Source organism: Seriola lalandi, unplaced genomic scaffold (assembly GCF_002814215.2).
Source record: "Seriola lalandi dorsalis isolate HSWRI2012SDOR001 ecotype SW California unplaced genomic scaffold, Sedor1 jcf7180002054889, whole genome shotgun sequence".
Lineage (NCBI taxonomy): Eukaryota > Metazoa > Chordata > Actinopteri > Carangiformes > Carangidae > Seriola > Seriola lalandi.
In genome coordinates this window covers 1,431,293-1,458,761 of record NW_019525441.1, presented here as the reverse complement: position 1 = coordinate 1,458,761, position 27,469 = coordinate 1,431,293, and the positions used below count along the sequence as shown (strand labels likewise).

General features: G+C 41.5%; 1 protein-coding gene across 2 annotated transcripts; it reads right to left on the bottom strand.

The window, feature by feature from the left end:
• Positions 1-7: 7 nt before the first annotated feature.
• Positions 8-19,256, bottom strand: LOC111671911 (hepatocyte growth factor-like). 2 transcript variants are annotated; one of them, XM_087180098.1, is made up of 18 exons: positions 19,065-19,256; positions 15,096-15,258; positions 14,832-14,944; positions 14,060-14,174; positions 10,473-10,615; positions 10,218-10,338; positions 9,921-10,039; positions 7,617-7,788; positions 7,309-7,460; positions 6,506-6,599; positions 5,212-5,351; positions 3,582-3,614; positions 3,235-3,343; positions 3,067-3,141; positions 2,049-2,186; positions 1,773-1,879; positions 1,523-1,656; positions 8-1,271 (listed from the first exon to the last, which is right to left on the bottom strand). In XM_087180098.1, the coding sequence occupies exons 1-18, from the start codon at positions 19,126-19,128 to the stop codon at positions 1,095-1,097; spliced, it is 2,169 nt and encodes a 722-aa protein (XP_087036224.1). In that variant the 5' UTR covers positions 19,129-19,256; the 3' UTR covers positions 8-1,094. The 2 variants fall into 2 exon arrangements, with proteins under 2 accessions (XP_087036224.1, XP_023284924.1); XM_023429156.2 differs by having other exon boundaries at positions 7,309-7,442.
• Between the last annotated feature and the right edge of the window lie 8,213 nt (positions 19,257-27,469).

Sequence of the window (27,469 nt, the reverse complement as noted above, 5' to 3'; positions counted from 1 at the left end):
AAAAAAAAAGTATAAAATATCCTACTGACCACACACAGCCCACCAGGGGCCACAGTTCCCTCCAAACTGGAGACCAAATAACCATGTTATATTTGGCATGGCTCTTCTCTCTCTCATGCTTCAAATATTAGCATAAGATTTGGAGCAGTTCGCTCAGTCCTACTTAGACCCTCTCACGGGGAAACTAACAGTTACAGCTAACTGGGGAAAAGGTAGTCCAGCTACTGCACACAATTAGCACTGAATGGTTTGCCAAGGCTGCTGCAGTCAGCTTTTCGAGCAGCAATAGTGTATTTTATATACTTAACCAATGGTATCTCTGAAACCAATTACAGGTTTTCTCATTGAGACTTTAGTGTCTTTAATACTGATTTTAAAATTACTTTTTCATCCTTATATTTTCTTTCTTTTTGGTCTGACCATAGTTTTGTTTGTTGGATATTTTTAGTTATTGTGATATTTGTTAGGTATCCTATAACTTAGTATATGTGTTGACATTATGGAACACCATTTCTGTCCATCCACATCACTTGTGTTGGAGGTAAATGACATTTTGCAGTCCAGCTCAACACATTTCAAAAAAAAAAAGAAAGAAATCCCAGAGTCACAAAAGGCTACCTTGAGTGGTATCCAACAGGGATCTGGGTTCAGTCCACATTCAAGTATATTCCAGGAGATAATACTGAGTCACAGGTGTCATTCTCATTATCTTTGCTTGCATGGCTTCAGAAATTCTGAACATGTCAAAATACAATTAGTACGCCGTCCATGTGCCCGGGACTTTGGTTGTAAAAATGGTATTAAGGCTAACAACCTGCAGGTCTTTATCTGCAAAGTGGAAGAATTGGTGGGATTCCATTTTATTATATCCAGTCTTCAACCACTAGTCTCTGTCCTCTCCGCGAAATGACAAATTCAGCCACAAAATCCCAAAAAGGCCACTTTCCATAAGGCGATTTTCCGAATTTCTCCCCTGTGGTCCATGCTGGAGAGGTCATGGAGAGGTCTTGGAATTTTCTGGCCCGCAGTCGCCCCTCTCTCCTCGCAGGCTGTGGTGCAGCCCTGCATGGAGCTGATTTTCACACCGCAATATCTTAGTTCCTCTCCAAACTGGGGTAAAGTTTGAACACTTTATATATCCACTCTGAGTAGAAAGCAACGTTGACAAAAAGTGCGGGCTGCGATGAGGCACATTTTGTCCTTTGGATGCTCACACCGATGATGACTTTGCGCTCATGTTCCTGGCAGACCAATGGACCTCCATTGTCTTTCTGCAAGACGGCACATTAAAATTGATTATACTCCACTGTACATGTTCAAACTCAACCAAATTCCAAATGACGGAAAAAATTGTTAACCATTTTCATTGGGACTATTTCTTCAGCAGAAAGTAGTTCCAAGGAAAATTAGATACCTAGCCATGCCATGGTATTTGTTATTTGGGTGAATGACCTTTTGAATACTCAACATTGATGTTGTATTCATCTGTTTCATGATATAAACATTGATTTGTTACACTTACATCACATACACCTTCTCCTCTATTGCCACCGGCACATATTCTGCTCTCCCCAGCATCCCCTTTGATTTGTGAGCACATGTCATTGTTGACCATAGGCATCGTTACAGTGTTCAGTGCCTCATCATATCCTGTGTCTGAAGAGAGAAGAAAAACACAAACCAGTGAGTTTAATGGGTTAAACATACGCATTTTGTTTGAATAATGGTTGAAATGGAAGGGGGCATGGCATATTGGTGAAAGAAGGCAGTACCTTTGGTTTCCCCCCATCCATACATGGTGCAGTTGGTGCCTTCGGTGATGTGACAGTCTTTTACAGGAAGATGGATAGTGGAGGCACCCTCCGACACAGGCGCAGGACTAGAACATACGTAACAGTAGATCACGTATAGTCACTTAACATGCTGTATGCAGCCATCACAGAATGAAACGAGGTCTTTCATGCATTTAGAGTGCCAGAGTTAACCAAAATGGCTTGGCTTAGGATCTTAAACATCAGTGGAAACCGTCCGTTTGGATGACAACTTACTCTGCTAATTTCAGCATAACCAGGTTGGATCCTTCTGGGCCACAAATCAGGCGAGAGATGCGTAGTCTCGGGTGGCTTGAGGACTCATTGAGGTGTCGTAGACCAACCTGCACACTGTAATCCCTGAGATCTGGAACGCTGAAGACCACAAAGGCCAGTGTCAGATAGAAACCTACAGTATTGGTGACTTGATGATTTCACTGGCCAGTGATTCAACTACTTTGATTAGGTTGAGTGATCCATTAAGGAACCATAGAGAACATGAGCCTTACATAGATCTACAGTGGTCTTACTTTTAAATATTGCCAAGACAATGCAGTAATCTGTGTTATTGTACTGCATGTGGTCAGTTTAACTATTTACGAAATGTCTCAATATATACAACAATTTTAAACACAAAATTCTAAGGAACTTTTCGGAATTTGCCAATTTGCAAGTTGTTCAAAAAAATAAATATGATATTGGCAATTTAAATATTAAAAGTAATATTTTTTTATAACAATCCTTTGCATAAACTTTCAAGGCACAAAAGCAAGAAAAAAGGCAATGTTTCAGACAAACTCTGACCCACTCCACAGCACACACTGCAGCTACAAGTATCGGCTAAAAGCTGCTGATCTACACCATATGTAATACTTACAATACTGTACATTACTACAGAGATAGGGAGGTTTTCATTAAAGCCACCGCTGCAGATGACAGAGATACTATGTGCACAGTATATGAGTGGCTCTGACAACTGCAGAAGTTAAACAGATCTCCAGTCCAAACTATTTTGTTCTACATCTCAGGTCAGACCTGTCTGGGAGGGGGTAAGTCTTAGTAAACATAATCCAGCTTGCATCTTCACTTTAAACAATATTGCAAGAAGCATGATTGACAGATATGTAAATAGAGAGTAAATACACCAGGTAAATGAGAAAAGGATTTTTGGTGAAGGTGAGGTCAGAAATAGAATAAAAGCAATGGGGGGTGGGTTGGGGGGGGCTACTAGGAGTATCAGAGGATGGAGTATTACCAGGAGGTGAAGCACTGTTGGTCTGTCAAAACCCAGTCTTCTCTGATCAGTGAGCCACCACACAAATGAACCTTCCTAAGAAAATTTAAGAGGACAGTTTTATTCATTACAGAAGGTAGCATAAAGAGGGATTAAGCAGATTCTGTAAAAACATGTAAAATAACTCACTCTCTTTGGATGCTTACAACCCAGCCACCATCGGTACCTCGCACTTGATGTCCTCCAACTATTCTGGTGTTTATATGCACGAAGCATGATATCTTGGGTCTGGTCAGAGCTAAACAAGGAGACATTTTTGATACTGTATGTTAGATGAATGTATTATTTGCATTTCAATTGGAAAAGATTTATTAAAACTTCAAAAGACAACCATAAAATATGATTTGTTTAGTTAGGTAAATGACAACAGACGGATTTCATGTAAAGAGTTAAAGGAAAAGGGACGAGATTAGCGATAAGAAGAGGAGGAAGAGGACTAGACTGGTAAAAGCCAGATAAGCAAAAATGATACTCACTGTTTGGCTGAGGAGCCACTGTAGCTGATTCACCTGATAGAAGTAAAAGAAAAGCACACCAGTAAGAAGAGACGCCACAGCAGCGGAAATAATTCAGACCTCTGACCATACATTGACACAAAAAGCATGAAACCTCATTGAAAAAAGACACCTTTCTTTACTTTATAGAGACTTAACTCAGAATCTGAATCATTGTTGGAGGCTATATCAGTTAGCAACCGCAGAGAATAAATTTGCTCAAGACCTTAGAAACTTCATGGAAGACATGTTTTACATTATGGAAATTATTGTGCAGGCATTCAAAAGGGGCTCTTCAATGCGACCCGATTGAAACCAGCCAAAGAAAATGTTGGGTCCAGCTGCTTGAGTATGTGTTTTCTCAAATAAAAGGATGGCAGCAGTGACCTGCATCTGTTTGCTGTTTGAACATCATGTATTCTCTCTGCCAATTGGACAAAACCACAGCTAACACATTACGTAAGCCACCAGCAAAACTGCATAAAATAAAAGTTATGACATATTATTTGGCTTTGATAAAGTCTACAAAGCTAAATCACTTGTGTTATTTCATTGTACTTCACTCATACACCAACACTGTCTTCTTCTATATACTAAATGTTAATGCATGCTCTTTCAGAGGTACTGTTTGGACAGTCTGAAAGGCTCATTCAATATCTACTCTGTGTATACCTGGAGGATTAAAGGAGTCAGGAGGCTTGATCAGGACAAAATCATCCCGGGGTGAGACAGGAATAACTTCCTCAAGTGTAAATATAATTAAACATGGGGACAGTTTAGGAGGTTATTTTATTCTGAATGTTTACAGGAAGCAGAAGAAGCATTAGCTTCCAGAAGTGCTATTAGTTTCTTTTCAAGACTTTCTCCTGACGTGCCTCACATCCTGATACACATTCCCCATTGTTCATGGGCTTAAGACAAGCAGTCTTAATGTCTGAGGACATGTAAGATACAAGCCTACAAAGGCTTTTTTAAAAGCAAATTAAATTAAACACACACCAGGAAATCTGGCAAACTGTTTGCTACTTTTTAAGGCAACATTTTATGTTCTGTAGCCTGGTAATTTCTCACTTGTACCAACAAACACTTAAAAACACATTTTCACATCAAACTTCAAGCTCTAACTTCGAAGGCTTATTTGCTTTTTTGCTGAGAGTTAGGTGAGAAGATCATGTCGTGGCATCAGTTAGCTTAGCTTAGCACAAAGACTGGAAACAAAGGGTAACAGCCAGCTTGACCCTGTCCAACGTAAGAAAAACCATGTACCTGCACTTTTAAAGTTCACTAATAAGCCTGTTATGTCTTGTTTGTTAAATCTATACCAACATTGTGATTTTACAGGTATGTTGAGTCTTTATGCTAACCTAAGCTAATCAGCCTATTTACCATACAGAGATGAGAACAGCATCCATTTCCTTATCAACCTCTCAGCAAGAAAGCAAATAATGTTAAACTACTCCTTTAAGGGTCTGCTAAATAGATCACTAAAAATTGTACTATACAGCATGTGCATCATTTACAGCCTGCTAATATTTATGGCTGACATAAAACAGATGTATCTACTGTTACAGAGATATACATTAGAGCAGTCAAGGTTATTTAAGCCACTCACAGTGCTTCAGTTTGCAGTAGTCCCAGGCCAAGCGGTTATTTGGATTGGTGTAACACCAGGGGCCATGCTTGTCCCGGTCTGGGTTCCGGCAGTAGTTCTTCTCCAGCCCTACATGGGATACTGTAGAGTGAGAATCCCCACTGTAAAACACACAAATACAGATTCTCATATTCCATTTGTTATTTTGCACACAGTGTATCAGAACTAACACTGGTCTTTGTCTCATTTAGATTCATACACACTCTCAGACTCACACAAACACACAAGTATGTGCATACATGGAGTAGCACACAGACTGATATGCACATACAGTACATACACACTGTAAGTTACCATGGTATGCCCGGAAAGTCTGACTCTTGCTTTCCTATAGTGCAATGAATCCTCTGCATTCGCTGCATTCAGCCCGTAGAAGGAGAGAGTTTTGTGAGAGAGTGCTCATGGGAGTATGAAAGTATGCACTCTAAGCATTCAGCAGGGCTCAGACCAGTAGGAGCCACATCCTCTATGGAACAACTTGGTTGTGGTCCCGATTTGTAGGAATTCACATCTAATCGTGTGTCTCTTTGCAGCGTTCCACTTGGCTCTTAAACATAATCTTCTACGATACCCCAAATATCCCTAAGCAATTACTGGGTAAAAATAATGCAAAGCGATAGACAACAATTTGTCAGGAGGTGAAGATAATTCCACTTCCCAGGAGAATGTTAAACAAGCTGCAGCTCTCAGCAGTTTTTCCTGGGATGACCCTTAACCTTGAGCAGGGTAGACTCGCTGGCTGCAGTCTACGCAAGGGAGCTGATTGGCTTTGATCTACCTTCCTCAGAAAGCACTTCCTGGGGTCAGGGGTCAGCTCTGGAACATGTCCATCTGTCTGTGCCATTTTGGCTTTTAAAATTCCTATAAATTAAGTAATTCCAACAGCTTGACTTCAGCACGAAGCAACAACCCTGTAGTGGGCAACCTCTCTGTCAAGATGGGTCACTTGGAGAGCACCCCGGGGTTTCCTCTCGTCAGTTAGATGAATAATAATTGGGCCTCGTATTGACCCCTGAGGAACCCCTGATTTCCTCTCACTGTTTGTTTTCACTGCTTGACTTCATTCATATGAAAGGGATTTTCACAAGGCAATAGGAGGAAAAGTTGTCAACAAACACTCATCAACTGAGCTGAAAAGAATGTCAGCCTCTCTAGGAAACATTTCCAGTGATTCTTAGCACAGCTGACGTTTGACTGGGAGTTAGCAGGAGGAGACACACAACTAATTTATAGGCAGAATAAATGAGTTTCCTACCTGTTTATATGATGTGACCAGTCTGCGCAGGGAATCCCAGAACGAGTTATGGATAAAGTTCCCCGGTATGTCTGTCCGATGTCTTCGTAACACTCTGAGGAAAAACAGGATAAATTTATTTCAGACCCCCTTGTTAAATATTCCCAGGAGTGCATAGAATTACTGAACCCAGCAATTTCTGAAACACCTTTAGCGAGCAAATTCAGAAATGCACAGTCATGCATGTAAGAGACAAAGAAGAGATTTCTCTTTGTGGTTTGAATCAATTTAATAATCAACGGCCCCAGTTCTCAAATGTAATAGAAAATTTAGACCTCACTATGTCTTTGCTTAAACAGAATCAGAGGAGGGCCTTTAGTAACTAACTGACTGGCCACTTTGTGACATGTGTGGTCTTCTGAAATGTGAAGCAGAGAAACATGGGAAATGACAGTGAGGAATATTGCCAAAGTCTGGTTCTTCCATGAAATGGAATTCATTGGGCAGCACGCTGCCAAGTGGCCCAGTCCTACGGGAGCAATTCAGAAAGTGTCTGTGTAATTTCACTTCACAAAAACATGACTTTTCAAGCATCTGTACTTCAGTATTTCACATTATTTAAAACATAACTTGCATAGTAATTTACTCAATATTTACCATTCTTTTGAAGTTTGGAACTGAGAAAAGGCTAAGTAGCCTTTAAGGAATAGTTTGACATTTTGGGAAATATAGCTTTTTTTTCATCTTCATCAAGAAAACAGATAAGCATATTACCCAAAAATGTGAAGCTGTTCCTTTAAAATTCTAGTTGTACAATAATTTACCTATTTTTTGTGTGGCCTCAGCATCACACCTGGGGATGTGGGTGCAGTTGGCTATCCTCTGATTAGGGTCTGTAGTGAAGCACCATGGGTAATCTGCACCATCAGGATTACGACAGTAGTTCTCTCTCAGGTCTCTGTAACACACACACAAACTACAATTTAAATGATGGTGCTGATGACTGTAATTTTTTTACAGCAAAGCTATCAATTTGTAGTTTCACTTTCATCACTTTCAAAATGAACAAATCACCTCCTTGACACAGCAGAGAGAACTGAACCCAAGCTGCCATGAAACAAGCATTACTCACTTGCATTTGAAGTTCTGAGGAAGAAATGAGTGGTTATGGGGGAACTGAGAGTCCCAGCGCTGACATGTCACGCCCTCAGGAGTGACATTCATTGTGCCTCGGTAATCGGTGCCCTTCCCCTGGACACAGGATGTTGTTACATTGACATCTGCGTCCTCACTGGAGTCTGATTCTAGCAAAGAAAGAAAAACACATAGAAACTGTAACTGTGAGTGTAGGCATGAGAAAGAAGGCAAAGAAAAACTTGCAAAAGAGAGTGAGATGCAAAAACTGAAGGTAGAAAGAAGGGAGGGAGAGAAGGAGGGAGATATTAATCCTCAGAAGAATGTGTCATGTTTAACCTAGAGACAGATGATCAAAAACAGTAGCACCCCCCCACCCCCATCCCCTCCTAGTCTCAACTGCGATAGGAACCTTTCTGTGTATTCATAACACTGGTGCCCCACATTCTTGCACGTAGGGACATCCACAACAATATGCGGTTATTTAACTTGCTGACGGCACAAAATGTCACAGCTTGTTGGAAGAAAAACATAATTTCTATACATACACCATTAAACATAAAATTTTGTTTCTGGCGAATTTGTTTATTGCACCAAAGATATCACGTCCAAGCCAGTCTGTCCGGGGCAACTTTATCCACCGGAAAACTATTCCAAACATCTTCAGATGGAATTCTGCTTTTCAGCAGAGCAGGAATAGCAGCACATAGGGAGCGACTTCTCCCCTCCAGATTTCTGTCTCTGTTTCTTTAGCCTTTGACAAATGAGATTGGAGAAGATGGAGGAGGAAAGGGAATGTTTTGAGGCAGAAAGGAGAAGGCGGGTGGAAAAGAGGGATTCTTTAGCTTGATGTAATGCATGCCAGTGTCTGTGTGCACTGTGTAGTACAGGTCAGTGGTTTTTATCTTTCTGAGGGCAGGCATTGAGGGATACACACATCTGGACAAATGCAGATCCTCCGCCCTGGCTGTAAATCATAACATGTACTGTAAAGTACATGTGTGTATGTGTCTGACAGAGACAAAGAGGGATGCTCTGTGTGTTTGTGGGTGAGCATGTGGGAATATTTCAATGTGAAAAAATGAACAAATTCTCCAAAGGTGTGACCTCTTTGGCATCCGTTCTTCTTCTTCTCTTTCCTCTGTCTTTTAAATTATCTATGAAGGCAAAAGTTATCTACACTACAACTCTGTCAGATGCTGCCTGATGTGAGAGGGGTCAAGTGAAGTTACATTATTTTTGCCCTCATCACACTCAAAAACCTTACAATATCAAACACATTGGAGGTGCAACTGATGATTATTCTCATTATTGATTAATGTATAGATTGTTTTTATGATTAACCAAGTATTTGTTCAGTCACCGTCTCAATCGTTCCAATTCGACAATAATATTCTAATCAGTGACAAATGAAAGGAAAACCCAACATAAAGTTTCTTAGTAAGGAACCGAACAGTTTCACTCTCCTTCGCATCCATCCTACAAGTCTCTGAACTCCAGAGCACCAGATATTCTCTAATTTGGTGTTTTGATGTTTGGTGGTGAGTGTCTTCTGACACACCAGTCCAAAATCTCACAGAAGTCTTCAGTTGTGTTTTCATGCTCATCACACCATTCATTGACCCCCTGAGCCCTGCATGGAGCCATCTGCAACTGTTTTGTTCTTCACACATTTGTCCCTTGTCTATATCTGTCGTGATTTTAAAAGCCAATGTTCACACAACTAAAATAACTATTAGGCCTTCCAGTGGCTGTGTGAGGCCTCAGAGCATAGTAGCCTCTATTGTAATCCTCCACTTCATAGCCCCTTGTCATCTGTGAGTGGTCTCTCTGAAGTCAGACTCTCCCATTTACAAACAACCTATTTACTCTTCCTTGTTGAGGTAGGAGGATTTCAAGCCAAGCACCACATGAAACACCCAGCCGAGTAAACAAAAGTCTTATGAGACTCTGCAGGGGAGAAGAGGGAGCTTTTTTCCTCAGCTGACCGCAAGTACCCCAAAACCACAAAAGTCCTGTATGTAACAAACCCCCTGGTGCGCTCAAACCACTTTTCGGCAGTACCGAACTGGCATCTGCCTGTCCAAAAACCAAGTCCACTTTTGAATCTCACAATGGATTCCTAACTGTGCGATACAAACTGTTATAAAGTTGTGAGGGTACTAGACTTTGAGAAATACAATAAACATAAGAGTCATGAATCAGAGTATAACAATAATTTAGCCTTCTGCTGATTTGTTAAAGACTCTGTCCACAAAGCCCAAGCCCCAGATTTGAGTATACAGAGTACATAGATCCGTACCACACACAGTGATGTTGCAGTACTCCCATGGAGTTTTGGGATCCATGGTGTAGCACCAGGGACGGAGACGGTTATCCGGGTTTCGGCAGTAGTTGTCTTTTAAATCTTTGTCCCGATACCTGAGAGAGGAAACAGAGAGGGAAGAAAAAATTAGGAGGGAGAGAAGTAAGTCATAACAACTGGTGAGGTCTACCTCTCTCGAGTATTAGCGTCATTTATGTAAGCATCTGTCATGGGGTGTGTGCTGGTGTTGTCCGTGAGAAAGGTTAGCATGTCATTATCGGCTTTGCAGCTTACTTTTTGGGCTGGAAGTGGTGTTTGTGAGGCTTTGCTGAGTCCCATCGCTGGCACTCCTTGCCGCTCTCTGTATGGTCCATTTTGCCCCAGTAATCCTCCCCATTACACGTCACACAGACTTCTGTCAACAAAGAAACAACATCGAAATCTTCTTTCAGCTAGTAATGAAAGCAAACAAAAGCTTCTTTCTAACATAAGCCTGAGTTAATCTGACTGAATCTTATTGTCCGGTAATAATGTTTTGGATGGTCTTACCCTCTGAACACTGTGGTACGCCACACTCCTCAGCTCGTACGTTGGGGTCTGTGGTGTAGCACCACGGACCACCAGGATCGTTGTTGGGATTCCGACAGAAGTTCTCCCTCAGGTCTTGCGTTGGGTACCTATCAGGATAAAACCTACAATGGAGTAGACACATTTATTGAAAGTGTTAACTGATACTGTAAGCTGTATAAATAAATGTTAGGGAGTGCTTGCACACTTGGCTGCTCCAGTAGTATATACAGTACCTGCCTGCTGGTGCTCTCAGTAACAAACCAAATAAATTCAAAAGGCATTTACATTAACATGTAAGTTTCAATCTGTGAAATCGTGGCACTTTCAATGTGACCAGGTTACATTTTAAAACCTGGAATGACCGGTCATAGCAATCGTATGCAAAGTAAGACAATATGTTTCTCCTCTCCAGATTTGCACCTTTTGCATGATCGCCTTACTGATTCCTACCATATCCCAGCTCCCTCATGTGTGTCTGTCACAGCACAGTGACCACCAACAGCACAGAACAATGCTACGAACCACTTGGAGCAGCCCAAGCAGGTCATTTACTGGCAGCCTTTGAACACGTTTAAACTTAATCCCTCTCTGTCAACTGCTACATCATGTCAGTGTGAACGAGCAACTGTGAGACTGTAAGAAAATGAATCTGGCTAGTCCAAACATATGGGATGGAACAATGGGGAGTGGCATGGGATCCCCGTACTAAATGGACGTTGTGTGAAATTCGTCTTCTGTCAGCGCAGGATGATGAAAAGCTGGCATGTCAGCACCCCCTGATCCATGCCGACCACATTCCCCCCTCCCACCCAGGGAGACACAGAGGGAGGACAGGAGAAAAAGTTTTGGGCACAGGAGAAAGGTGAAAAGAAACAAGTGACTTAAGTGTTTAGAAAAGAAAAAGAGAGCAAAAAGTTGGGAGCTAAGTGTTTAACTGATGATGTAAAAAGAAAAAAAACATGTGCAGGATAAGAAAAAAGACACGAAAAAGGAACCAGAGTCCACCCTCCCTTCAGCAGCTTGTCTGAACAGTCTACCCCAGGCAATGACTCTTTTCTTGGGAGAGTCTGCTCTGTTCTCCCCTCTGTGCCCTGGGGCTTACGCAAGGCTTCAACACTAATGCACAACATCATTCAACCCAGAAGTAGAAGAAATCTCAGGCCTTAGCCAAAAAGAAAGAGTGCAAAGAAGAAAGAGGAGGAAGTTCTTCCAACCATATAGTAATACCTAGTGTCAAAATATTACAGGGTTAAGTTTAACACCAATATTTCACTTATGCATTTAACTAAAACAAAACACTTGTTCCCCTCCAAAAGCAGCACTCTGCCAAGCGCCAAAACTCACATCTGTTGTGTGTAACTCACAAGCTCAATATATTTCTATCATACTACAGTATCCTTAATTTATAAATGGAATTACAAGGTTCCTCACGTCACAAAAAAAACGCTGCATCTGGTGAGAGTCCGTAAAAGGCCGTGGCATGGGAGCAAGTTAACCATAATGATGTTGTGCTAACAGATGTTGGCCAGTTATTCATCTCCTTGCCAAAGTCTGCTCCCATCGGAGCGCAGGCAGACACTGTGCACACATGCTTCGCTCTGTGGGCCGGCTACACATATTGGCTAGATTTTGGAGATCACTAAAGATGAAATCTAGACCTGAAGTAACCGCTGCAAAATGTCTCGCAACATGCACCTGGTGATTGTGGAACAAACACGGTCATGCTTCAGTGCTACAGCATCCAAAGGAATAAAGTACTCAGAGATTAACGCAACACATAAATAAGGATTTTTGGAAGAAGGGAGTGACAACTGAAGTGTCCTGAAAGGAATAGTTTTGGGAAGTACACTGATTCACTTTCTTGTTAAGAATTAGCTTTGAAGATCAATAATGCTCCAATTTTGTCTGTTAAATATGAAGCTACAGCCGGGAGACAGTTAGCTTAGTTAAGTTTAGCTAAATTTAGCTCAGTGTAACAGCAAGTTTAGTAAGTGTGGTCAGCGGTTTCCCACTGTTTCCAGTCTTTCTGCTAAGCTAAACTAACTGGCTGTTGGAGGAAGCATCAAACTTACAGACATGACATTCTTCTTTAACTCTTGGCAAGAAAGCAAATGAGATTTTTTTTTCTTTTCCAAAATGTCTACCTTCTCCTTTAAGCAAAACATTAAATCCAAGCTGCAGGGGTGTGTTTCTGAAGCTAAGTGCGCTAACAGACCTCCCAGTGGAAACTCATAGAAAAATAAATGAATGTCTCTATGGGGATAAATAAATGACTATGTATTATTAATAATATGAAAAGAAATTTTCCATTCCATTCCTTTCTCCACACTTGGCTTCACATCAATACACATTTCTCTCAGAGCCTCGGTTGAAACACTAAATATAGACAACAGGTGGAAGTCCCATTCCTGGAAGGGAACCTCCTGAGAAATCACCCCTGCCCCACGGTGATCGGTCAAGCGTGAAAATAATAGTTACCTGAAACTCAAATGGTGCGTGGTTCATTATGGTGGTAATTCTCACACAGCGGGACAGTCCCGTGTTAGGTAACCCCACGGTGGCACTAAATCTCCCTTAAGTAAAGCTCCCTTTGACCCTTTTGGAAAGTTAAAAGTTGTTGACAAGCCAGGGCAATGTTGCCGGTCGGACGCTACATTTACCTTGTGGGAAGGAGACTGAGACCATGTGTCAAATAAACAATGACGAAGGACTCCTAATGTGAAGAAGTGCTTCTGGAAAGGGAAGGGAGGAGAAGAGAAGATGGGGACCAACACTGCAACATGTTTTAATTGTTGGAGATCGCTGCACTTGTATTTTCTCTCAGTGTGTCAGTGGCTTTGTGTGCTCAGCTGGACAACAGACAGAACATGACTTCAGTCTATAAATTTTTGCACTTTCCTTCTTTCATTCTACCTCCCCTCTGTACTTCTTCAAACTCTATTACTTTGTCTCTCAACCCCCCTCCCCATCACAGTTAAAATATCTTGTAACTAATGAGCACCACTAATGAGATGCTGGCACAGAACCATCTTTTCAAAGTCACTGATCTTGCCTCTCTTGTAGCAGTGGAAACTTTGGGATACACCTGATGGCCTACAGTGCAGCAAAAAAAAAAAAAACCCAGCCTCATCAGCTAGGTCATCCCAGCATGTGTTGAAAGAAATCTGACTTAACCCTGGATAAACGTTCAACTGTCTCAGAGCCTCCACCTTCCCTTAACCCCCGAGGTGCAAGGAGATGATCTGGACATCAGTAAATCAGCTGCTGGGGCCTGTTTAATATCAGACACAGACAAATAGAGAAGGAGCATCCAGGAAGGTGGCGAAAGCCTAAAGATTAGAGATGACTGGCTTCGATGGCTGCAGGAATGTGGCCAGGGGAAATGAGCAATTAACACCTTCTCCTCCCTAAAAACAACAACTGGCGTGCTGCCGAGCAAGGCACTGAACGCTCAAGGTGATAAGTGAGTGTTTGTGAGCATCCCTGCCCTCATGAACAGCGCCACGTTCCCACATAAAAATGCACTTTTTATTGACTTATTCGGTTGAAGAGGAGAGAGGACTTACGTGTGCTCATTGATGTTATTATCTGACCAAGCCTGGCAAGTGATGTTTGACTTCGTCCAAGACCTCCTCCCTCTGTAGTTGTCCTTGGTGCCGATGATACACTCCCTTATATAATCTAAGCAAGGGGAAAGGCATAAAAAGCATTTGAAAACATTCATTCATGTTTTCACTTTGATATAAACTGTCCCTGTGTACTCTTTGTGTGCCAGTTTTCACAGTGTTTCAGCCATTTAAAGTTGATTTGCTCTCGCTGCCCTGAGCACCTGGAATATATTTTCCCATGTATGGTCAATAAGACTTTTTGCAGCATGTGTTTTAGTATGTCCCAGCTTGTGTGTTATTCCCAAAACAGACAACTCCCTGAAGTTCATTAAATGTCACAGGGGGGAGTTTCAGTAAATTTTGCAGTAAATTCTAAAGTGCTAGATTCCACAGCCTGCGCTTGAGAAAATCTTTGCGCTCCGACTGTAAACAATGAATTTTTTTGTTTACACACCACTTAAGTCTGCGGCATGTTTATGCGTGCGACTAACCCCACTGGGGTGATTAAACAGGAGGGGTAGTGGTGGTGAAGGGGGTTGGTTGCTTTTATTGTGTCAACAGAAAAACCAAATGCCTTTAAAATCGAGGAGACGACGCAAGAGGCACAACCTGCAATCACCAGCAGAGAGCTTGCCTGTGTAAATCCCTCTCTGCACCTGAACGTTCTCATGAGAAAAACACCAGAGCTCAAACCTTAAATGACACTGCCTCTGAAAATGACGACATTCACCTTTTTTTTCATACAAAGTAAAGTTGACGTTAGCCTGCTTCTTCACACCGTGGGTGAAACGGTCAAAGGGAAGCAAGTGGCATTTCCTGTTGTGCCTTTGAAAGTTGAAAGCCCTGTAGACACACATAGGAAGTGGTTGAGAGATGACCGAATGATAAGCAACAAAAATATGTAAATATTGTGTCTCTATAAAGGAGGAGAAGAGGAGTGAGAGTGAAAAAAATAATGTGCTGGGCTTCAGAGAAAAGAGAAAGTGTAACTCACCTACAGTTGAAGTTTTTCTTGACCTTTTTGCACTTTCGGGCGCAGTGTTCCTGCGATCGACTGTTTCGTACCAAAGGGGGCTGAGGACAGTCTGTGCAAACCAGCATGTGGCCCTCAGTCTTCTCATACCTCTGTAATGACTGATGAGTCCTTCTACAGCAACCTGTGAGAGCATAAGAACACAACATAAGAACATCTATCTGCGGGTCTTGGTGCCGCCATTAGATTCACTGTTAGGCTGGAAGGATTCACCTCGTATGGGAGCGACTGTATGTTTCTGACTTATACTGTTCACTCAACTCACCATGACTTTTTTCTGAAAGCTCCGACTTGGTGCTTAATTATACCGAAGTGGCAACAACAAATTTGAATGATCACGCCAGCCAGAGTGTGATGCTGAGGTTAACTGAACCTGAATTTAATGGATATAGCACTATATTGTCAATGTAAAGTATTTCTAACCACTTACAGTTTTCCTGTCTGTATCTACATTGTCAGCTATCAAATGAATGCAAAAAATTCTAAGAAACCATGTGGAATTTTTTCATCTCCTCTTTGGTGAAAATCATTACTCAAATACTGGAAGACATGGCCAAATGTTTCTCTGCTGCTGTCAAGGTGCTGAGGATGAAGACGAACTTGTCAAAGCAAAGAGTTTTCTCCTGGTGGTTTGACTATTGGTTTCAGGGTTCTGGCATGAAGGATGTGGAGGAAAAATGAAACACTGAACCTGGTGGTCCGCTGTCAGTGAAAGCATCTTTCAACTGCAGTTTACTTCATGCTCCATGTTTGCTGGCATGTTATTATCCGCCCTGCTGAATCACGCTGAAGCATCATTGTTCAACAAAACTGAACCCCTTAAACCTCCGCTGTTCCTCAACTCTTGAGAGAACTTTTTCTTTAGATCCTGCTTCAGTTGTAGCGGGCCAAATCGAGGTAGCAGACTAGTTTATGTGTCAGAAAAGCTGGTATGAAGTGTGTCCAGGATCAAAGCCCAGCTCAAGATGCCCCCCAGCACTCGTGCTTCAAACCAGGGAAGCTGCCTGAGAAATGCAGAGTGGGTGCTGAACTGTGAAGACAGCCAAGAGAACAGAATGATGTCCATCCAACAAGCAAACGTGCCTCAGTTGGAGATTTGATGCTCATGAAAGCATATCTCATATTTTACTACTTTCAAGAGCCAAAACTCAACTTTTTTTCAAGTTTTACTACTTCATGGCATTTGTTATACTAAAGTTTTATGTTATTGTTGATAAATTTAATGACTATTCGTGATTCCTTCAGAAACCCATTGCAATAACTTGCATTCATGACTCCTTACCAATCATGAAAGTCTTATTAGAATCCCTGCTGTTTAACTACAGTGACATTTAGTTTCTTCCTCTTCATTTTGAGCAACATTTGTTTTTTAAGGGAACAAAACAAGAGGTGATCAGAATCCTGCGTCCTGGGAAAGCTTCAACATCTCTCATCATTTCTATTAACTAATAAAGTTTTATGTTTCAATTTTTATGTATAGTCTCTGAGCTATTGGCACCTAGCGCATACTAAAAAAACGTATAGATTTTTCCACAGAGTGTGGAAAAATGCAAAACTGTCAAAGGTGCAAAAGGACATATTATAATTCATTCTTGGCTAATTTATAGGCCTTTGTTGAGAGCCATTTCTTTGGAAGAGCGAGATCAAAAGAGAATTATACCATTGCAAAGACATAGCATAATGTATAGAGCATAATGTAAGAGATCCATGTGGGTTCAAAAGCAGGACAAAACCATATTTTAAGTCTAAATCCTCTGTGATACAAATCATTCATTTTTACCTACTGGAACAAGTTAAGAGCCCATCCTTCAGTAGAATGGAGCTCTACTGTAAACGCTGGTTCTGTGGGCTACAGTAAGATCTTCAGATGCATTATGTTAGTTACAATAGTTTTTTCCGTTTATAATTAGGGGCAAGTGCGATATAAATCACACAAGAAAATCTAGTGCTACTGAGTTACAGCAACATGCTCCTGCGCCAAGATCCGACACAAGACGTTGTGTGTGTACTTAAGATATTGTAAACTGTGGAGCGTTTAGAGGCTCCTCGTGGATGAAAATGGTTTTCGGGGAGGACGTGTTATTAATGTTTGGGCTCCACTGGACCACATCTGGCACTCATCACAGTGTTGTTCCAGCCCTGATGTCTGGCCAGGCTGCTCAATTAGATTTCACTTAGTCTCTTCCTCTCCTTGCAGTCAGACTGCTGCTATCTCCAAATCCCAGGCATTTGCTGAAGTTGGAGATCATAATAAAAGGTGCTTGATGGGTGAGCATGAGGGACATGACATTTAATGAGAAGAGGCAGAGATAGCTTCGAGGAACAGTTCTGAGTTCTGAGTGGACAGGAAAGGTGAATAACCAACACTCTGACCTTCCTCAGACATTTCCACTTTGGTGCTCTTGAGCAAACAACCGAAGTGTCAGCTGGATAAGTATTTTAGTCAAGCTTTCCTGTCAAAAATGTGAAGTGAATAATCACACAGTGTATCAGTTTTAGGGAAATGCAGAGGAAAAGTTGTATTATATGAAGAACAGGAAAGTAGCAGGTTAAAGGTGTGCCTGTGTCTGGGAATTAAGCAGACATTACATCTGCTTCAGAGAGCGCAATATGTGGACCTGGGCTCAGCAGCCAGATGTTACCCCCCACCCCTCTCCCTATACACACACACACACACACACACACACACACACACACACACACACACACACACACACACACACACACACCCCTCTTCTATCTAGCTGCCGGGACAAACGCATGAATACCACAGTCCAGGGCGCGCGTTTTACTTTCCCCAACTCCAGGGCAGTCAGGGGTCAGGGTCGGCACCCCTGGAGGTGGTAACTATGGATTCAGTGCTCTACTCAGTGACATGTCAGCGGGGCGGATGCAATAACCGGGACAGTCTGTGAAGCCACCAAACAGCTTGCGCTTTATAAAGGCGCAGCACCGGAGCTCGTTTGGATGCGTTTAAATGACGAGTGGTCGTGTGTGCGCCCCGAGCTGTGCTCCAACATTACAAGACGAGCTCTGCATCCTCTTAGTGGCTGGCGTCAGTCCAGCAGATGCACGAGTGTCTATAACCGAATTGACCATGACCTATATAAAAAGTTTACTGACAAAGCAGTAAGATCAGCAGATGTACTTCAAACCAAGCGCTTTGGCACAGGTTTGTACCTTTAGGCAGCTGGAATGGCACGGCGTGCGTCCTTATTCTGGATGATGATGATTTTTTAAATTCTTATTGAATAATGTTGCACAACACAATTCAAATACATTAATTATACTGCTCTTTAGATCCATTTGATTACTGGCAATTAGACCCAATGGCACAAATACTGGAACCTCCAGTGAAAACAATGGGTTCCTATAGAAAGTTGCAGTCTGATGAACAGCTCAGTTTTTCTCTCCATAACAGTTTCAAATGTCTGATCTTCAAAAATGTCCTCGAGCAGGTTCATTATACAGTGAATTACCACAGCAAACAGTGAGCCCAATGCAAGACAGGACCTGTGAGCAAGTTCATTCAGTGCCAATCACCGTCTCAGTCCTTTAATCAAAAACTGATTATGTTTCCATAAGAAGCTATAACTTTTTATTGTAAGCTGCTTTAAAGCAAGTCCTGATTGACAAAGTAAAAAAAAGTGAAAGAAAAAGTTTTAAAAAAAGTGAAAAAAAAAGTGAAAGTTTAAAAATATGAGCAACTGGAGCGTTATTCTTTTTTGTCAACTTTTGTCACTTGTTTAATTTTATTATTTTTTATTCTTCAGTGTTAATCTCTTGATTTGTGCCTAATGTTCATTTTACTGCATAAACAGAACGCGGAAAGAAATGAAACATGTGAGATTTTAATATGACACTTATATTAATCACAATGTTCATGCAGATATTCAACATCTCTTAGAAGCGCAGCTCTTCATGTCTTACCTGTGTCCAATGTAGTGACCACAACACACACCAAAGCGTGGTAAATCCATACGTTTGTCCTCATGGTTGGGAACTTGGGAGCAGGTTAGAATCCGGATTAAAGGAGCGACAGACTCGGTGCTTGTGTGAAGTCCAGAGTGGCTGATGATCAGCACAAGACTCGCCTTCCTCTCACAGATGTCACTTTTCCAACAAACCACACGTCCTCGGTTCAACCCCCTTTTACACGAGTTTGTGCTCCTCTCTATCAGCGTGTCTCCTCACTGGTGTCAAGTCCTGAGGAATAAATTAAACAACTTCCGGTTGTTTTTTCCAAAATAAAATCGGATGTAACTAACATGCCTTATGTAATGCATTTTTCAACTATCAAAGTCTAGTGATATATTTTTCCTATTGTCAACCAAAGCCACTTAATCCCACAAACAAATATTATCTGTGTAGCCAAATTTCTCTACCATTAACCACCAGTTCTCACCCCAAAAAAGTGTGTATTAATCCACATCTAAACATAGTCCCCAACAAATACAGTCTTCTTACTAAAAACTATAGCACCAAGCTGTTTTAGGTAATTACTGAACGCCCCTTTTTTTAGTTAAATTCAAAATTTGTAAGAAATGTTTATATTTTTCCATCTTATGAATCCCAGCCTTATAGCAGCCTTATTTTCTAAGGCTTTTGGGAGCTATTCTGTTATAAACTAAACGCAAATTGTTTTACTCAAAATTCTCCCAATTATCAAAAGCATTTTGACATATCTCTATAACAAGGCAGCCTCGAGAAGCCAATAGAGATAGAATAATGTACTTGTTCTGTACACCGCCAAATTTGTGCAGCTTCAAAATGAAACTTTGCTGATTTGCTTTTATTTTGAAAGTAACAGTGCTCATGTAGCAGTCATATTGTATTCTGACTTACTAAACTGCTTTGGAGAGCACACATGGCACCTATTTTTAATAAGGCATCCCTTGTATAAGGTTTACTGCAATTAATGACTTTACTAATGATAAATAAATCATTTAATAATGCTATAATGTTTTACAGATCAGTTGTAAATTAACAATTAACAACAGATTTTAGGTTGGCAGGCAGTGAAAAACCTCAGGCTGGTGTATATCCTCTTAGCTCTTCAGTTGATCAGATAAACAACTCCAACAGACTTGAATAGAAGTGGTACTTTACACTCTTACACTGATGCCAAACCAGATATGGCTCTAAGATTGAAGAAGTGGTGGCAGTAATGGTGCTGTGCATTGGTGCCATGAAAATAATTTATGGACCTGCGTTGGGGCTGGTGGTCATCAGGCGGGACCTTTTTAACAATATCCTCTTTCTTGCTCTCCTCACACGCCTCACTTTGGCTCAGCTAAAAAGGCAGATGGGATTCTATACACGGTGCACCAAGGAGCACTTGGAGCAAAGTAGTGATTGCGTCCTCAGTGTATTAGCCAGTTTCAAAATACCTAATGCAGTACCAGACATAGAACATATACAAAAACAAGAAAATAGCTAAATGAAGTGTCCTTAAGCAAGACACTGAAACAGCACTAAATCCTGATGACACTGAGCTTCGGCCAGCTGGACCTGCTGACATGAAGAGGTCCTAGGTTTTCATGCTGCTCTTAAAGTTTATTCTCAGACTGTGTCATAACTTCAAAGCAGCCTCTGTCTTGGACTAATGTGCCCAATAAAGTGACATATCAGGAGACTCAACTGCACAAAACCAATTAAGTGATGCACTGCTATGGCACACCATGACACAGCAGGGTCAGCTCTTCTCATGAAAATCAAATCATGACAAAGATGAAAAATATCTAACAGGGACTGAGGGAATATTTGTCCTGCTGTTCAAACAATCCCCATGAGAGGAAGAAGTATGGGGGCGGGAGACAGTGCCAAGAGTCTATTCATGGTTTATCCCAATGCCACATTACACTGACCCAGTACAGCCCCTATAAAGAACTGTTGTGTTTGTATTATTTAAGGATACTATTGCAGAGAGCAAACTACAGCATGTAATATCCTATATCTTTATTATAGGAATATTACAATGATTATAGGAGTTTAAAAGCACCATAAAGGTCAGTAAGGTCACTATAAAGACAATATTAAGCACCACAGAGACAGTATATATCCCTATAGAGACATTATAACACAAGAAGTGTGTCTGTGTGTGTGTTTTTTAGGAGGGGCAGCTGGAAGTGATCCAATTTAGGTACCAGCGTACAGGACTTTTGTTGGGCCCTAACCCTTATTTGACAGGAAATCCACACTTCAGCCGTTAACGGGCGGCGGACTTAAAGCCCTCCTGAGAGAGCAGCAGGGGGAAGAAATGGTTTGAGGCAAATGCCAGACTCCCAACTCTCTCTCATTAAGACGCGTGCAGGTCATTTAATTTTTCTTTGGTCCCTTTTCTTCCCTTTGGTCTGCGTGTGTGTGAATGCCCAGGAAAGTACCAGCAGGTGTAGAGGTGTGTGTGTGTGTGTGTGTGTGTGTGTGTGTGTGTGTGCTCAGGGGGCTGCAAACAGCGGCTCTAGGTCCTGGCAGCAGGCACGTAGCTGCGCTGTGCACCATACACACATCACACCCGCAACGTCAATCAGTGTCAGCGAAAAGAAGAAATCCAGACGCTCAGAAAATCTGTCTTGGAGCAAATTTTTGTAGATTGGTACTTTTTGAACTACAGCTAGCTCTGTCCCATGTGTTTCACAAGCCTCAGGTAAATAAGTTAAGTTTGACAGCTGATTATGCATCAGGGGAGAGGATGTTGGAAGTGGGAGTGCTCTTTCATAACAGACCAAAGCAATGGGAGTATTAACTTCCATGATTTATGTTTTCACTCAAAGCCCCAGGCCTGTCGTTGAGGATTCCAAAATGTCAGTCATTCTGCAGCATTTTTAATTAGAACATGGGAAGTTTGGTAGCGCTATGATGTACAAGACTCATGAGCAACTTTATTTAAATACTAGCTTAAGATGTAATCAGTGTGACTGACATCAATTTCACAATTGCCAGTAACAATACGATCCAGTTCTTGGAGAGCGTAATTATAAGCTACTTCTAATCAGACAGCAGAGTCATTCCCAAATGATTTCCAGGTAATTTGTGATCAACCATAACAGATTCCAGCAGTCGTCTGTTGTCACAGGGATACTGAGGAATAACTTTCATGATTGTAGCCTTGCTTTGTTTGTGATGAGTAATCCAACTGTTCCTGCATTTTCCAAGCGTAGGCCAGGGGAGGAAAGTTGTAATGACACAATAGAAACTAATGTGGTAACAGATGTAGTGTACACAAGTAATTTCTCTCTTGCAGAAATGGTTCCAGGTGCATTTTAGGTTTTCTATTGCTACATAGCCACTGTTAGCATTAACAGCTGTTAACTTACCAGTCTAGAAGAAATGATGCAAGTTCAGCTTCAAACTTCATTCCTTTACTCACGAGGGCTGTATGTGGAAAGCAATCTTCTTGTTTTGCTTCTATTTCTATCACTTCTCTTCTTGTACTGACGTTAGCATGCTAACTGGCTAGCCCTGTCCCAGTTGGACTGTCTTGTCACTCTCTGATATCAAGTTCTCAAGCATCCAGGCACATGGCAAGAATGGAAAGTTGAGGGCTGATGCTAATGCTGGCTTGTAGCAATAGCAAAATGTACGCAAAGCCCCCCCTTAACTGCCTCAATTATTTCTTTTTTATTTTCTTTGAGCCAGTGTGGTTTATTGTCTGTGGGTTGTTTCAAGCTGTTCTACACACTCAGTACACCCCCCTTATTATTCAACAAACAAAAATATATGCTATCAGAATAATTGAAAATCACACACAAATTCTACACATAGTGGCTTTAAAGGCCTCATTCTGTCTCTAGTATTAATCTGTGAATGTGGCTTTTTTTCTTTTTGCGTTCCATGTGTTTTTTGTGTTTTTTAATCTTTTGCTTTCTCTCTCTTCATGACCGCATAAACACACACCTATTTCATGACCTGCTGAGCCACGTAAAGAGGTGTGGACAGGGGAAGTTAAGAGGAGGGAGACCCAGAGAGTTCATCATCAGTGAGAGCTGGGAGGAAGGCAGGTTTCTGAAACCGTCCGCTCCCAAGGCCAGAACCTGTCAGCACTCACAGGATGCAGCCTCATTTGACTCGTTTTCTGACTTGGTCCTTACGGCACTATGCCAACATGTGTGACTCTGAGATAAACTTGTTTTCTACACACAGCTGATGTGCTTATCCAGTTGGCAAAGTCAAGGCTTTGATTAACGACATTATGAGCAGTTGGCAAAATGTTGTTCTAAAGGCCAAACCCACCATTTTCAAACAACCAATGCATGAAATTGCTGTATACGTTTTTAGTGGGAATGAAACGTTCAGTGTATACATGCTCAGCTCATACACTTAATGCACCAAACATTTAGTATTCAAATTTTGAGCTGCATTCTTTTTTGGACAATTCTTATCTCCAGTTCCTTAGTGCTTATAACTCTATCTCTTCTTTATGATGGTAAAAGTTACGGATTTTACCCAGATTCTGAGAAGGTTATCAGGGTCCAGGTGTCCATGCATCGACCTGGGGCATTATCATTAACAGCACTGACCATCCTACATAAAGGATTTTACCCCTTTCCCTCTAATTACTTTACACCACAGCTGCCCAACAAACACTGCCCTCCTCCATTCCTGCACATGAAGGAGGCTAATCACCGGTGTGATCTCCCCCTTTTCACCTTTGACCCCCCCGACACTAGAATAACAACCTCCATACCAGCCCCCCAACTCCTCAATGCTTTCCCCCCCAATTAGGTGGGTGCTTTTCCCCTTGCAGATGACAGATGAGGGGTCGAGGGTTGTCAGACCCCCTTGCTAGTTTCTCCCTGTGCCCACCGAGGAATGAAACAGGAGGATGTCCCTGCCTTGGGGAGTGACAAGGAAAAAGGTTTAGCATTGGAAGTCACAGTGACATAGATAAATGACTGTCGGCGAACTGGGCGCAGGAGCACATAGAGTGTGGAAGTTGGGGTGGGCTGCAGATGGAAAATAAAACCTGTTGGATGGACTTAAGAAGGTAAGAAGATATTCAATGGGAGAATAGTTGAAAGTTGAGACTGAAAGAAACTTGATGAAAGACAGAGTACAAACATGCAAAGAAGATATGGCTGCACCTGTGGAAAAAAGACAGCAATTGTAGCAAGAATGAAAAAAAATTGATATGAAGAGAGTGAGAGGTTGCACAAAGGGATAGTGAGTGGATTGAAGGATTAAATGACCGATGGAAAAACAAATGAAATAGCAAACAAGAGAGGAAAAAGACAAAGAGAGATAAGGCAGCACTTGCTGTGCTGAAACGCTGCAGCAAGCCTTTTTCCTCCGCTGCAATAAAAGCAGAGCTGCAGTCCAATGAATCAAGGCGTTGGGGGCTTTCCTCTCTCTGTTGTGTGTTATGTCCACTGCTAATGGCCAGCAGATGTGGAGGTATTTCACAAGTGTGGCTTTGGAAAACATTCCCGCACATAAATCCAATTAGGTCGGATCCTGCACACGAGCTAGCTAGCGAGCAGACGAGTGCGCGCACGACCGCCCAAACGCTCCACAGACACAGTTGACTTAAATAATCCCATTTTTCACAGCAGGTAGAGGAAGATGTAGATTTAGTAATGGTTAGAGGCTTTCTAAGCTTAAGTAAACCCATGTTCCAATTCAGGATTTTAGCTGCTTGGGTTTGTGTGGTTTTGACGTTGAGGTGGGTGATCAGCTTCGACAGCAGTGATGCTGTCAGGGTCTTCTTTATATGGGTGGTCTACAAACAGTAAACTATACTAGAGAGGTAGATACATGAGAATATGCCACAGATTGTACCTGAATAACAAGGCTTTTGTTAGCACAATTGGACAACAGGATTAAAAAGTTGTATCATCGATTAGAAATGCTCCTTCTCTCCAGATCGCTTGTGATGACATCAAATAACCACACCAGAACTCTGTGCTGAGCCAATATCCCAGTATTAGCACAGCAAAACTTATCACATCAACACAATCATGTTTCCTCAGGGATTATCTGTTCCTGATAGTGCAAAGCCTTGTTTGAACAAGAAACTGGTAGCCAAATGCCCTCTGTCTTATATCTGGTATTTTAATAGGGATTATATTTTATGAAGTGAAATAAATAGTTTCTAAGCCAATTCTTCAACAAATCATTGAAACCATGTAAGTGATAATTGTAACATGATTGTCATTAAATTGCAACATTGACATGCACACTTTGCGTCATTCACTGCAGTCTGGAAAGCATGAATAGATGATATTTGCATGGGGCAGGAATCAGTTCAGGTTGTCACTCAGAGATTGGAATGAACCCCTCCTGGAGAGCCGAAGTGAAACCAGAACTTCTGGGTTCTGTTCCAGAAGTAAGAAAACCTCATTCAAAATCCTGCTGATATTTACAACTACGGTAATAACTAAAAATCCAGCCTTGGAACCGAGCCATTCTCAGCAGTGTGTCGTATAGTTCGCTTCATGTGATAAGATAAATCTGGTGATTTCTTTGAAAATCAATGTGGTATCATTGTTTATTCAATATTTATGTTTTTTAGTGGCTTTTAATGAACACCATTTCCCATAAGCCCAAGACATCAGCCCCACAGAAGAGGAGAGTCCATGAGCGGGTCAAGGGGTTGTGGTGAGTTCGGACCAAGTCTGTAATAACATCAGGACAGAGAGGAGCAGAGAATAAAGCTAGAAAGTTGAAAAATTACTTTAAAAGAGCGAGTTGGTGACTTTTATGGATATGGACAAAACAAAGCTGTGATGATCAATATACCATGCTGCCATGATTGTAGTTTTTTTTCCACAGGAGCTGGAGTTTTCCAGTGATGTCATGACTTCGACTTTCTATTATCTGATTGAACTGATTGTTTTCTAAACCCCACCTCCCGTAATTACTTTTACTATAGCTAGCAGCACTTGTAGAGTTTTAGAATGAGAAATAACCATTTGTAATGCTGCCCAAGGCTGGAGATGCTCAAACGTAAACGTCCCAAAACCAAAAAAATAGCAGGACAGAACCAGTAATGTTACCCTCAACTTTGATACAGCAGCTTGTTGCTCCCACAGGGTCTATGTTTCAATATTGAGACATTTTTATGACATAACCTCACAAAATAATGTTTTAAGTTAATGACATACTCCATGCTTTTGGTAGTAATTAATTGTCAGGAGTAAGGTAGTAAGCATGGTGTGCTAACATTTGCAGCTTACATTGGAGCAGATACATATGCAGTTAAATTTACACTTTTGCTCTTGTATTTTTGGTTTTGTAAAAGCTTCTAAAAAACAACGACACCATCCTCCAAACATAGTTTCAAGGTGTGGTTGAACAATTGCTGCTTGGTCAAATTTCCTCTACATTATGCACCAATATTCCTTTGTACATAAAAGCAAGGAGGAAATAGATTACGCAATTGCAACATCATGTTGAATTGCATACCTATATCCTTGAAAGTTTTGAGACGTGGTAGGAGAAGTAATCACCAACAGTAAATTGCATTTGGTCTCCAGCTGTCTCAATGAATGTTTTCCAGAAAAGAATCTAATATTTAAAACTAGTTTTCATCGTCTGTCAAATAAAATGTTTTATTTACGAGCTTTGGACTTTGAATGTGCAAGACCATTTCTTATCTTATCTTTCTGACACACCTCTCTATCAAAACTTTGATACAAGACAACAGGACAACTTTTGATGTTAAGCCTGCAAATAGAAAATAATGAAAAATGATCTCTTAAAAGAAGTTTGGCATGGTGAGCTTGCCTAACATTGCCTAATACTCTCCTCAGTATGCTTTATGTGAAATCAAATACAGTAAAGGCCAGGTCATAAAAGAGAAGAGACATATTTTGTCCACATTTGGTGTTGACCATAGCAAATAACTGGCATATCTAAAAAAAAAAATCGCAACAGATCACATCTCACATGACCTAGACACTAACATCATCTTAGCAATTAGAACAGTACATATGATCTGACCTAGAGTCAGCGCTTAGCGGTCTCTGCAGCCTACTGTGTCTGGATCATGAGCTATTGTTTCTAGTGTGGCAGCTGCTGCATGCTTGTCTGGCACCTCATTCACTGCTAACTGGCTCCACGTGTGTAAGGACAAGTCCAGATACATTACATGTATTTTCTGCACACACACACACACACACACACACACACACACACACACACACTCAGATGTCCACATATACAAGCGTAAATGCACACCTCGCCACACGCCACAGACAGACACACGTGCACACACACACACTCACTAATCCCCTGGCTTTAGTGGCACAGCGGGAGTGCGTGGTCTTGTGTGGCTTTATTAACTGGGGTGGGGCAGGGAGAGGTGAGATGGTAGAGCGAGGGGTTGGAGGTTGGAG

Bases quoted from the DNA above. Each gene is read 5' to 3' on its own strand.
- LOC111671911 (XM_087180098.1), bottom strand. From the start codon at position 19,128: ATGAGGACAAACGTATGGATTTACCACGCTTTGGTGTGTGTTGTGGTC. The intron at 10,339-10,472 runs GTAAGACCATCC...CTTTGTTGACAG, and splicing joins CGTACCACAGTGTTCAGAGG to AAGTCTGTGTGACGTGTAAT. The intron at 1,657-1,772 runs GTACTGCCTTCT...TTCTCTCTTCAG, and splicing joins TGGATGGGGGGAAACCAAAG to ACACAGGATATGATGAGGCA.